This window comes from Desmodus rotundus, chromosome 11 (assembly GCF_022682495.2).
Source record: "Desmodus rotundus isolate HL8 chromosome 11, HLdesRot8A.1, whole genome shotgun sequence".
Lineage (NCBI taxonomy): Eukaryota > Metazoa > Chordata > Mammalia > Chiroptera > Phyllostomidae > Desmodus > Desmodus rotundus.
In genome coordinates, this window is record NC_071397.1 from 33,880,295 (window position 1) to 33,892,463 (window position 12,169).

The following is a 12,169-nucleotide window of genomic DNA, read 5'->3' on the forward strand; positions in this document are numbered from 1 at the left end:
TTTTCTGGAATAGCCCCTCCCCACCCTTCTCTGCCGGGCCCACCATCATCATATATCAAGGCATCATACACTCAATATTGTCCTCTGTCTAGGAAGCATGCCATGACATCCCCTTGCCTCTGGCAAAGTTAGTTGCTCTCTCTTCTGTGCTTTGAGACATTTCTGTTCATATCCCGATTATAGTATCTCTAGCAGACTCTATGATAGCTTTTTGTATATGTGTCTTTTTCTCTTGGTAGACATTTAGCTCCTTGAGGACAGGGATAGGCTCAGGTCACCTTTGGGTCCTGGTGCCTATACCGGTGCCTATACTGACTGTATGAATGAACAGAGACCCAAATTATGACTGCATTGTTATTACTTGTCTAACTTTTCTGTAACAGCAAAGACAAGGCCAGCAGGACTAAGAGGCTGAGAAATCTTTGCTAGTTTAAGGAAAACCATCGAATATTTGAAATAAGGAGAAAAGCTGACCACATGACCTTTGCTGTCATGCTAGAGCCGTAACACAGTCCCACCCAGCCAGGAACCAGGAATCAGTAAACAGGAATCAGATGTGGGTCCACCCAGTCAGTCGTCTGCACTTTTACAGCCAGAGAGCATAGTATGGTTTTTAAGTGTTTATATTGATATTAGCACCTTCATAATATCCTTGATTTTACCTTTTGGCTCACAAAGCCTTAAAATACTTACTATCTAGCTCTTTAAGAAATACTTTGGTGAGCCCTACCCTAGGAGGCAATAACTTTGTTTGACTTATTTCTATTGATTATGGCACTTTACAAGTCTATAATATTAGAAGTTATAGTATAGAAAATAGATAACACACAATGACTGTATTTTCAGTTTTGTACAATATTTAGCTTAACAACCTTATTTTATAATTATTAAAATTTTAGAATTATTTTATAATTCTCCTTTGTTCTGTGGCTAAATAAAATTCCTGTTTCCATATCCCTTTTCAATGAAATTTGTCAGCCTGACAATTCCCTTATCAATGAGTTACATCAACTAACATATGCTCACAGTCTATTTGTATGGCAATTATGCTTCCTATATTTTAAAGCTTATTCTTTGACAAGGATTGGGGGAGGGAAGAGTGGTCAGGGACAGTGGCTGGGGGGACATGGATGTGAGTGCGGGACCCTCTAGCATTGTGTAGCCCTGGTTCTAATCTCCCTTCTCCCCCAAGAAGGTGATGAGAAAAGGGCCAAGGGGTATGGCACCCAGAGCTCAGTTTTGCTGTATTTGGCCATCCCAGCTGGGACAAGGTTAAAATTATAGGATGCCGTTACCTTTTTCCAAGGATAGATTCTTAGGATTTTCTCCCATGGACAAAGCTGGTTATTCACTCCTGGCATACAGTATTTCCAGCAGCTCCTGCTTTTCTCTGTAAAGATTTCCCCTCTTAAATTCTCTTTCATGGAGTTTTCTCAACACATTGGACTATGGCCAATGAGTTCAAGCAAATGCTGGCAAGATCAAACCTGAACCAGGCAGGTCTCTTGTATTTGCCAAAGTGACCTTCTGGTACGATCTGGGGTTTTGGGTGTCAGTGCCCCTTAGTTCCTTCACTGCATGCTGGGGGATGGCACTGTGGTGCATCAGCCCAAGTCCGAGATTCTGGGCAAGACCATGCCAACGCCAGAGTTGGGGGCTGTATGCACTGGAATTTGAGTCCTTGTTCTCCGGGAAACTGAAGTAATTATCTTCATTTGGGGTCCAGGGACCTGAGAGGCAGCATGATAAGTTGGTTGCACTGGTTGGCTGTACTAGGAGGACATTTTAATCAGCTTGACTGCCAATCACCGTGGCAGCTTACACTCAAATACCCCACCAAAAGGAGAACACCTGGATCATTCAGTCACACTGAAAAATAGGGAGCAAAATAGCTGTTTTGTTCTAGGTTTTTTTTTTTTTAAAGAAAAAAGCCTACTAAAAATTATCTGCATATTTTCCTTAATTTGTTTTAAAATCTAGGCATCCATTTCTTATATAATCAAAATACTAATTTTGTACATATTTCCCCAAACTAAAATTGTAATGGAAAACTAATGCTAGAAAACACTTGACTGTAACTCTACAGGTTTTTTTTTAGAATGACATTTTAAATTTCAGATTCAATAAGTTGTAGAAGATATGCAGATTCATAAAATTAAGAAATTAACTAGCAGTGCTCAGAAGCAATGGGGGTGAGTGCTTTGGGCTTTTGGTCTGTCTCTGCCTGGACTAGAACAGACTGTGAACAGGAGGGAGAGGCTGTGAATGCTGTGACAGGACGGTGGAGGATGCTTGTGGGTCTGGGTCTGAGTGGGCCCCTGACCACGGCTCACTTTTGGGTGGCCATCTTCCTCTCAGCAGCCACCACCCTCCAATGGTAGCTCGTGCTGCTGCCACCGACACCTGGGTGGCTGGTGTCCTGCCTCTGCAGCTCAGTGTTGCCTGAGATTGTCTTCTTGATCCAGGTCTACTCAGGCGCCCCTGAAATTTTCTGCTCAGCCTCAACTTTTGGACTTCTATGTTGGTCCCTTCATTGCTCAGGTTTAGCAAGAGTCCTGCTAAGGTTGTTTAGCTACACCCCCACTCCCATCCTCCAAGTCTGATCACCCTGGATACCTTTATACCTAAATCAGGTTCCTTATCCTCCACCATCCCCCCAGTGGTATCTGATGACCAGGGCCTGCCTTCTTCAAAAATCCATTTGGGTCAGTTTATCCAGAATGCCCCCCATACACCTGATGTTTTTTAGTAATTTTCTACCCACTGACCCTTTCCCTGCTACTTGGCTATAAATTCCCACTTGCTGTATACAAACTTGAGTCAGCTCACTCTCCCTCACCCATTGAAGTGGTCCCTACACCCATGGTCTTTAACAAAAATTGAGTCATTGTTTCCTTCACAGTGCTGGCTGTCTTCCTGGCGGCTGCAGGAGGATCGGCCCTCTCACCGCCACCTACTGCTGCACCCAGAAGGGCTGAGTTCTCTGTGTATTAATCTCTCCCATTACATTATCTCTTCTGTTCAGGCACCAGGCCTCAATGAAATGGAATTTTAAGAAAGCTCAGAGCTTTCTTCAGTGTGGGATCACTCAGTGACTTCCAGACTCACTGGAATTTGCAACTAAGTGTGGGATATGAGAGAGCACTTGTTAGAAAGTCTTTTTGAGGAGAACCAAGATGGCGGCGTAGGTAGACACACTGCACCTCCTCGCACAACCAGAACTGACAGAAAATCCAACGGCAAGGAATTCTGACACAAAGGAGATAAAAAAGAAACATACATCCAGACTGGTAGGAGGGGCAGAGAGGACTCACATTGCCGTGACAGGACCGAGACTGGCGGAGTGTGGGACGAACACTGCAGGCAGTCTGACCACTAGCAGACTCCGTGGCCCCGCATTCGCGCACAGATAAACTGAGAGGACCGGACTCAGAGTGGTGGAGAATGGGGCAGGCAGAGCTGCGGGTAGCACCCCGCGGCCCCACATTCACGCATAGATAAACCGGGACGAATAGCGGGGAGTGAAGCAGACTGTGCAACCCAGGGCTCCAGTGCGGGGAAATAAAGCCTCAAATCTCTGAGTGAAAACACCCGTGCAGGTTGGGGCGGCAGCTGGAGAGACTCCCAGCCTCACAGGAGAGGTTGTTGGAGAGACCCACAGGGGCCTAGGGCGTGCACAAGCCCACCCACTCGGGAACCAGCACCAGAGGGGCCCAGTTTGATTGTGGGTAGCAGAGGGAGTGATTGAAATCTGGCAGAGAATGTAGCAAGCGACATTGCTCCCTCTCGCCCCCTCCCACACATACAGTGTCATAGCTCAGTGTCACAGGGCAGCAACCAGTGTTACCCCGCCCCAGAGAACACCTAAGGCTCTGCCCCTTTAAGTAACAGATGCGCCAAGAAAAAAAAATGGCCCAAATGACAGAACACTTCAAAGCTCCAGAAATAATTCAACTAAGCAGTGAATAGATAGCCAACCTATCGGATGCACAGTTCAAAATGCTGGTAATAAGGATGCTCACAGAATTGGTTGAATTTGGTCGAAAACTAGATGAAAAAATGAAGGCTATGCTAAGAGAGACAAAGGAAAATGTACAGGGAACCAATAGTGATGGGAAGGAAACTGGGACTCAAATCAACGGTGTGGACCGGAAGGAAGAAAGAAACATCCAACCAGAAAAGAATGAAGAAACAAGAATTCGGAAAAATGAGGAGAGGCTTAGGAACCTCCAGGACATCTTGAAACGTTCCAACATCTGAATTATAGGGGTGCCAGAAGGAGAAAAGGAAGAACAAAACATTGAAAACTTATTTGAACAAATAATGAAGGAGAACTTCCCCAGTCTGGCAAAGGAAATAGACTTCCAGGAAGCTCAGAGAGTCCCAAAGAAGCTGGACCCAAGGAGGAACACACCAAGGCACATCATAATTACATTACCCAAGATTAAACGCAAGGACCTACATCCAAGATTACTGTATCCAGCAAAGCTATCATTTAGAATGGAAGGGAAGATAAAGTGCTTCTCAGATAAGGTCAAGTTAAAGAAGTTCATCATCACCAAGCCCTTATTATATGAAATGTTAAAGGGAGTTACCTAAGAAAAAGAAGATCAAAAATAGCAACAGTAAAAATGACAGCAAACTCACAGTTACTAACAAGCACACCTAAAACAAAATCAAAAGCAAACTAAGCAAACAACTAGAACAGGAACAGAGCCATAGAGATGGAGATCACATGGAGGGTTATAAATAGGGGAGTGGGAGGGGGAGAGGGGGGGAAAGGTACAGAGAATAAGTAGCATAGATGATAGGTGGAAAATAGACAGGGGGAGGGTAAGAATAGTGTAGGAAATGTAGAAGCCAAAGAACTTACAAGTATGACCCATGGACATGAACTATGGGGGGGGATGTGGGAGGGAGGGGGTGGGCAGGATGCAGTGGAGTGGGGGGGGAATGGGACAACTGTAATAGCATAATCAATAAATATATTTAAAAAAAGGAAGTCTTTTTGAATGAACAAGACATGGCTTGATCCCAGCATCCTTCTAAGGTACCCTTCTTGGGCCGCATTGGAAGATCCTTTGGGCAGGGACTGACTTCCATACATTAACACTTTATATGGTTGTCGATGAGTGTCTATTGCTTTGTGTTAAGTATGTAGAAGATGGTCAAGGCTGAACCATCAAGCACTTGCTGGTGATAAGTGAGTGAATCTACCATTTGCCTTTGGTGAAATAACTAAACCCGGAGCCCAGCTGTGAGTTAGGAAGCCCCCTCTAAACCTTACCTATCTCTCCCTGCTTGCTCATTACACCCCACACCCCCATCCCCCATGTTGATTGAATGAAATACTTTTGGGGGCAGCTTGGCACAGTGGCTTATCACTCTAAATAGGAACTCTTTTGGATATTGGATTTATCTATTCTGATTTATACAGAGAAATGAATAAAGTTCATTGTTGTATATTTTTAACTTTTATAAAATCCACATTTGGCTTTCTAATTCTGCTGTGCTCAATCAAGCCTTGTGATTCAGGCATTACTCATGTCCTACCTGGCCTGCTATGGTCATTTCTTGGCAGACCTCTCTCATTCATTCATTCATTCAATGAATTTTCAGTGTATTAAGAATTCAGGTTTTCTCATTCTCCAAGTATCTGGTAAGAAATTGAGTAAGGTAATTTCTCAGGCTTCCCCCTATTGCTCCACCATAAAAGATAGACTGGGCATGCTAGGCAGCCTGGGGACAATTCTTGGTAGCTCAGCATAAATTTGGTTCCAGCAGGCACTGGAGCTGAGGTTAGCACCAACTCATTTCTGCTGCGATTGGCTTCTTAGAGGAAAGCTATATAGCTGAATTCATACAAGAAATCAGTGAAAATAATTTCAGTTCCAACCTCCACACAAATAAATACCTTGTCATGGTACTTTTTATTGTTCTCACTGATACCCACGCAGGTCACAAATTGTTAGTTAATAATGACAATGTTGTAATATTAACTAAACATTTATTAGTCAACTGCAGTTGTTGAGTGTTAAGTGTTGTAAATAGTCTCCTATGTTTCCACAGGTTTTGCACCCATGGATTCAACCAACCTTGAATAGAAAATATTCTTTAAAAAGTTACGTCGTTGCTGACATAATACTCTGTCTACATAGTTAGGCCTACAATGGTTGTGTCTGTACTGAACATATACAGACTTTTCTGCTTGTCATTATTCCCCATATAATATAGTATAACAACTACTTACATAGCATTACCTTGGATTAGGTATGATAAGTAACTCAGAGATGATTTAGAGCATGCATGAGGGTATGCCAGGCTAGGTGCTAACACTATGCCAGCCATTTTACACAAGGGACTTAAGCATCTTTGGATTTTGATATCCTCAGTGTGTGTGGGGGGGCGGGGGAATTGGGGGTCCTGCAACCAATCCCTCATGGATACTGAAGGACAACTCTAGTATTTTAGTTAATCCTCACCCCTGCCACTATTTCCATTGTTTAGCTGTGGGAATGGAGTGCTGCTGTTGGCACCTGGGATTCACATTCAGGACTATGGCCCTCCAAGGGCAATGCTATTCTGTGCTTTTTTTCTCACATCACCAGGGGCCCTTATACTTGTCTGGCAGCTTCCTGGCCTCTTTTTAAGGTGTACTTAAGTGGCACCTACATTGAGAAGCCTGTCCCTATGGCAGCACCCCCCGAGTTCTCACCTGCCTCACCTGAGCCCCTTGCATTTACTCTCTCATGTTGTTGGATGGCTCTGTAAGTAACCTGAGCTCCCCACAGAAGTCAGGAAGGGAGGGGATTGGGTTCTCCCCTCCCCTATCCTTTCCCAGTCCTCCCTGTACCATGCTCCTGTTACCGTGTTCGACTGAGGAAGAAACTGGTCTCCCAGTCTTCACTGGCAAGGACCCCTGGTTTCCTTTTAGCTCTGAGGACGTTTTCAGGGGGACAGGCAGTTATTTCACTCCTGTTTTAGGAGGTCTTTGTTTTCTTAGGGGAGCCAGAGGGCCTCCTCAGCTCCCCAGTTCAGAGGTAAACACTCCCAGGCTCAGTGCCTCAGGGCAGTCTGTCATTTTAATGAACCTATTTACAAGGTAGGAAGCAATTTTCTTAAAGTTGCACAAGGTTCTGCTTGGTCAAAGGTGAGTGTCTCCCAGCCGAGCCTTTTTATTTGGATTTTGCCCAAGGCCTTCAGCTCTGCCTTCATTGCAAGTCTACAGAAAGCCAGGGAGAATGTTCAAGATTCAGTTCACTACTGCTTAGCCCATCAGGAAGCTTTGTTTCGAACTGACTGGGAGGTGCTTTGGCAGCAGGTTGGAGCCAGGGCCTCTTGCACTCCAGGGAAGAAAAAACAGAAATCTTTCAACTGTTTAGAAAACAGAATGGTGGAAATAGTTCCCAATTACAGCCCAGCTGGTTACAGTGGTACTTACACTATGCTTTACTATCAGAATAAGTGTTTGCTTTTTATTGTAGAGCTTTGGGCTGAGCCTCCATCTTTGTTAAGAGTTTTCTTCATATTTAACTTCTCTTTGTTTTAAACTGCAATGGAAGCTTGTCTAGGGGACACAAACGGGAAGGGATGTTATTTTCTTCTTTCTTTCATGATGGGTGAAGAGCCTTTTGCCCAAGTCTGAATTTTGGTCCCGTGACTACTTTTCCCCTCAGGATGCTGTCTCAGTGTCATCTTGAGTTGTTATGAAGAGGTGGCTCCCGGTTAACTATGACCGTCAGGGTTCTTACGCAGGAACCACCAGGTGCTGCCGTTCACAGAGAAGGTGCTTTTGGCTTTTAGCAGAATGCAAATTAGCTTGGCTGTGGCTCTATTAAAAAGAAAAATCTCTTAAGCACTGCAGTATTTTGCTCTGAGGGGAAATTAAAGCTCTCAGTTTGTGAAGCAAGAGGTGTACTTGTTCTTTGCTTTTTGACGTGGGAAAGCTTTAACCTGCTTGTCTTTACGACCCTACCTTTCTGATAAGGTGATCCATACCTTCCAAAAGGTTATGTCATCAAGTGTAATTTTAATTTGACTTTTGTGACTCAAAGTTGAGCTGTAAGCTTAAACAAACAAACAAACTCCCCAAGCTCCCACATATTTCTGAGTTGGAGTCTTTTACCTGGTTCAATGTTGAGAGAGTAGCTGTCTATTTCCAGATCTAGTAGTTGGGCTGCAGCGGAACGAACATCCTCCAAGACCCTGCGCACAGCCCTGGTGAGGTTGTACGGCACCGACTCAGCAAAGCTCATTTTGCTATTCACAATCACACTCCCATTTCTGAAGTTAAGTATTTCAAGTTGCTTAAATCCTGTAAGATTGGACTGTAGATATGGAACCAGCTGCAAAATAAAAAGATGGTTTACTCTTAAGGGTGTCTAAGAGCTCAGCTGCTGCTAATTCCATTTATACTCATTTTTCACTCTCTGAGGCATAAATTTCCATTCCTTACTATTTAGTTGTTTATTTTTGTGTGTTTGGGTTTCAGGTGAGACCAGAACACCACTGTTTAATGATCTATTTGCCATGATTATGTCCCATATTTACACATTTCTGTTTGTGTATTGAGATGGATGGTCAGTGGTTTTCTTCAAAATGAATTGTGAGAACAGATAATCTAAAACATTCAGGCCCATGCTATCAGCAAAGCAGGAATGCCAGGTTCAGTTTTTTGTGTCTTTTTAAATCCAAGTAAATAAAAACATGTTCCAAACTGAGCCCAGGAGCAGATGGCCCTATGCCTATGTAAATGGACATCTATTTGGAAGCAACCGATTTGAAATAAACAATAGCTTAAACATCAGCTTGTCTGTTTAAGTAGGATCCGTTTCACCGTCAACACCAATGCGGTGCAGGGAAAGAGCAGGGAACTGGCAGCTAGTCCTGGAACTGTCCCTAACTAGCTGTATGAGACTTCCTTAAGACACTTAACCACTGTGTTGTAACTTGGTGCCCTTATCTGAACTGAGGGAGAAGAATAAGTAGTTTAGTAAGGACCTTTTCCAAACTATGATTTAATAATATCAAAAGTATGCCCCAGGCACTGTGCTTCAGTCTCCCACACTGACCTGCCTCTTGTGAGCCACAGAGTCCTTGAGATCCCTTTTCAGAAATGTTTGAGACTCAGCAATGTCTGCCTTGTTCCTGGCCCTGAAAGTGTGCCAGTCATTCATGCACTGACACCTACGAGCCCAGGGAGCACGCAGACACAAGCTGCCACCTCCCAGGCTTGGCCCAGACCTGTTTTATTTTGTCCCTGTCTGCGCCCTACTGGAATTTTGACTCTGGTCCCAACCTACATTTCTGTATATTGCCCTAACCCTCAAGGTTACTGTAAAAATAAAAATAAATAAATAAAATGAAATGTTACAAAGAGCTTGGAACTTCTTTTTCCAGTCTACTCCCTTGTGATTTTGCCTACTCATTCTTGGTGTGTTAGCATCGCTTAGAACTCTGGTGGGAATTCCCTGTCTCCACCTACTATGCAAATGACTAGCTGCTCCTTTCTCCAAAATCCATCTCCTCTTTTTCATAAAAAAGAGGCTGCCTAGTTAGAGACCACATTTCCCAGCCACCTTTGCTGCAAGGTGTGGCCATGTGACTAGTCCCCATCAATGGAATATGAATGGAAGAGATGTGGGTAGGTTTGGTATCACTTACTTAGGAAATGGCTCGCCCTGGGCTTTCTCTCTTTCCCCTTCTCACAAGTGGCAGCAGGCTTGCACCAGTGATCCAGCTTTGACTGTGTGGATGAGGAAACACCCTTGGGGTTGGCAGAGTTACAAGATGGAAGGAATATGGGTCCTTGGGTGACATTGGATGACAGAACTGTCCCACCCATCGAGTGAAAGAAAAATGAACTTATATCTTATTGAAGTTACTGTATTCCTGATCTCTCCATTATGTCAGCTCAGCACACACCCTAATGAATACACCTGGGCTATGTCCACTGGAACTCCATTCCCTGAGATTGTCCCACTTACCCACTCACCTCATTGTGGGTGGTGGTGGGGCTGAGATGGCACAAAATCTTCCTTTAACATTCACTTGAAGAATAGTTTTATGTGGCTTTAATTTATATAATGATTTAACTTATGTGACGCTTACAAATATTTTTTCTGTTATTTTCAGAAATTCTCTGATAGACATTGTGAACTTGACTTCAAATGACATTGACCGTGTAGAGGTATCATGTGTTTCAGTATTTCTCATTGCACATGCATTTCTTATTGCACACATAGAAACAAAACAACTCTGTGAGTTTGGGGGGTGTTTTAAAATCCAAGATATATGCAATCATGATAATCTCATTTTCTTCGTTAGGGATCAGGAATGAAGCCATTTAACCATTATTTTGTTTGTTTGTTTGTTTTAAAAGACCTTACCAGGAACTGAAGAGAGTCTTTACACCTGAACTCTTGGCCTCTGTGCTGGACCTTTCTAGCTTTGAGCACTTTCTGGACACATGGCTGGAAAACAGCTTGTGACGTGATAACATAGGAAAAGTCTGCTCATATTGCATTTAAATCTCAAGTTCAGAACTTGAGTGACTACATATTATTCCTGGGAAAACAAATTAGGATGAACTATAATGAAAAGATCTTAAGGATGTTTGTTCCCAGGAGGCTGGACGGCAGTGTCTACTCATGTGTCCACCAGAAAACTCATTTTCCTGTTGGATCTAAATCCATTTCAATGCTGTAGCTGAATGCCTCCAGCAACCATTATGTCAGACGCTTGCCTCTTCCAACCTGCACTGCTCAAGACAACCAATGATTATATTATAACATAATAACAGGAAAAGAAAGAAGAAACACACAGAGAATTGTTAGTGCCCACTCACCAGCTGTGTGAATCGTTGCTCCAGAGCTTGGTATTCCAAAGAGCTCTTGTTGAACAGGTCATCGGAGAAGGGCATGTTAGCCACACGCAGGCTGAAGAACACCACCAGCTCTCGGTCCCTGGCAGTGATGGTCACAGAGCTGGTGGTGATATACTGCAAAGCGGGGGCAGGCGTGGTCTTCTCCAAGAAATGGTCTGGGGTAGAAACATAGCCACTGAATCCTGGTACCTCAGAGGAGGCGGGAGTGTTAGATAAATCCATTTCATCTAAGTCTCGGACTAGATCTCAGCTGCCTGTGCTCAACCTGCTGTCTTCTGAAGATGCAGGCAAATGCGAAATTTCCAGAGCCGATTGGCTGATGGTCAAATAATCATCAGTGGGGGTGGTTAGCCCTGGGATCAGTAGTGTCTGGTCAATGGACATTATGTCTGTGGCACTTGGATCAGTCACAGAGAAATCGCTTGATGCAGTGAAGAAAGGTAGAGTGTCCGATAGGGAGAAAGAGGCCACAGTAGATACAGACAAAGAATCGCCTGTGGAGAAAGCTCCTGAGACCATTCATTATGTCCAAGCAGTTCCCCAAAGAATAGAAAGAAAAAATATCCAAAGTTAAATTTAACTTAAAAAAAAACATTTAGGAACATTGATTATGTTAATGTCATATTTTGGAAAATAAGAAATTGATACACAAAGGGCAGGCAGCCCAGTGTCTAAACCTAGGGAGACAGCAGCGGGGTCCTGAATCCACTTTATTCTGGCCCCAAACTTCTAAATGTAGGAGACTAAAAAATTACCAGTTACCTGAAATTTCTGGAATTATACTCAGCCAGACAGGACATCTAGGAACCAGCTGGTAAAAGCTGGCTAGGTCACCAGGCGATGCCAAAATTCGGGTGGTACTGATTAAATTTGGATCCCATATCCCCACCAGGAACTCCCAGCCAACTAGCTGTGCAGTTTTGGTCCAGAAATTTTATTTACCTTACAATCATGCAGGCTTGTATTGTCTTCAATTGGATTTTTGGAAGATTCCAGTTATCATAGTTTCATAGTTTTAAAAATTAAAATTTATATTATGCTTTTCCAAAACTGTACAATCTGACTGAACAACTTGTCAATTTGCAAAATGAAAATGAAAGAGTGAACATGTGGTCTACACACATAATTTGAACGTTATATTCACGATACAACTTCCTAAATATTTGATAATATTTAAAGGTTTTGTCATATTTATAGGATTATACCTTGATAATTTCTGCCACCATCTTGCATTGTTTTCTTGGTAAATACATATGGAACTACTCAAGTCCACTCCCATTTGGT

The 12,169-nt window shown here is 43.3% G+C and overlaps 1 protein-coding gene across 1 annotated transcript in view; it reads right to left on the bottom strand.

The window, feature by feature from the left end:
• Positions 1 to 12,169, bottom strand: part of IMPG1 (interphotoreceptor matrix proteoglycan 1) — a 125,592-nt gene that overhangs the window by 18,832 nt on the left and 94,591 nt on the right. The window contains 2 exon segments of the mRNA XM_053914100.2: positions 8,126 to 8,345; positions 10,847 to 11,394. Coding sequence (XP_053770075.1) covers positions 8,126 to 8,345; positions 10,847 to 11,394 — 768 coding nt within the window.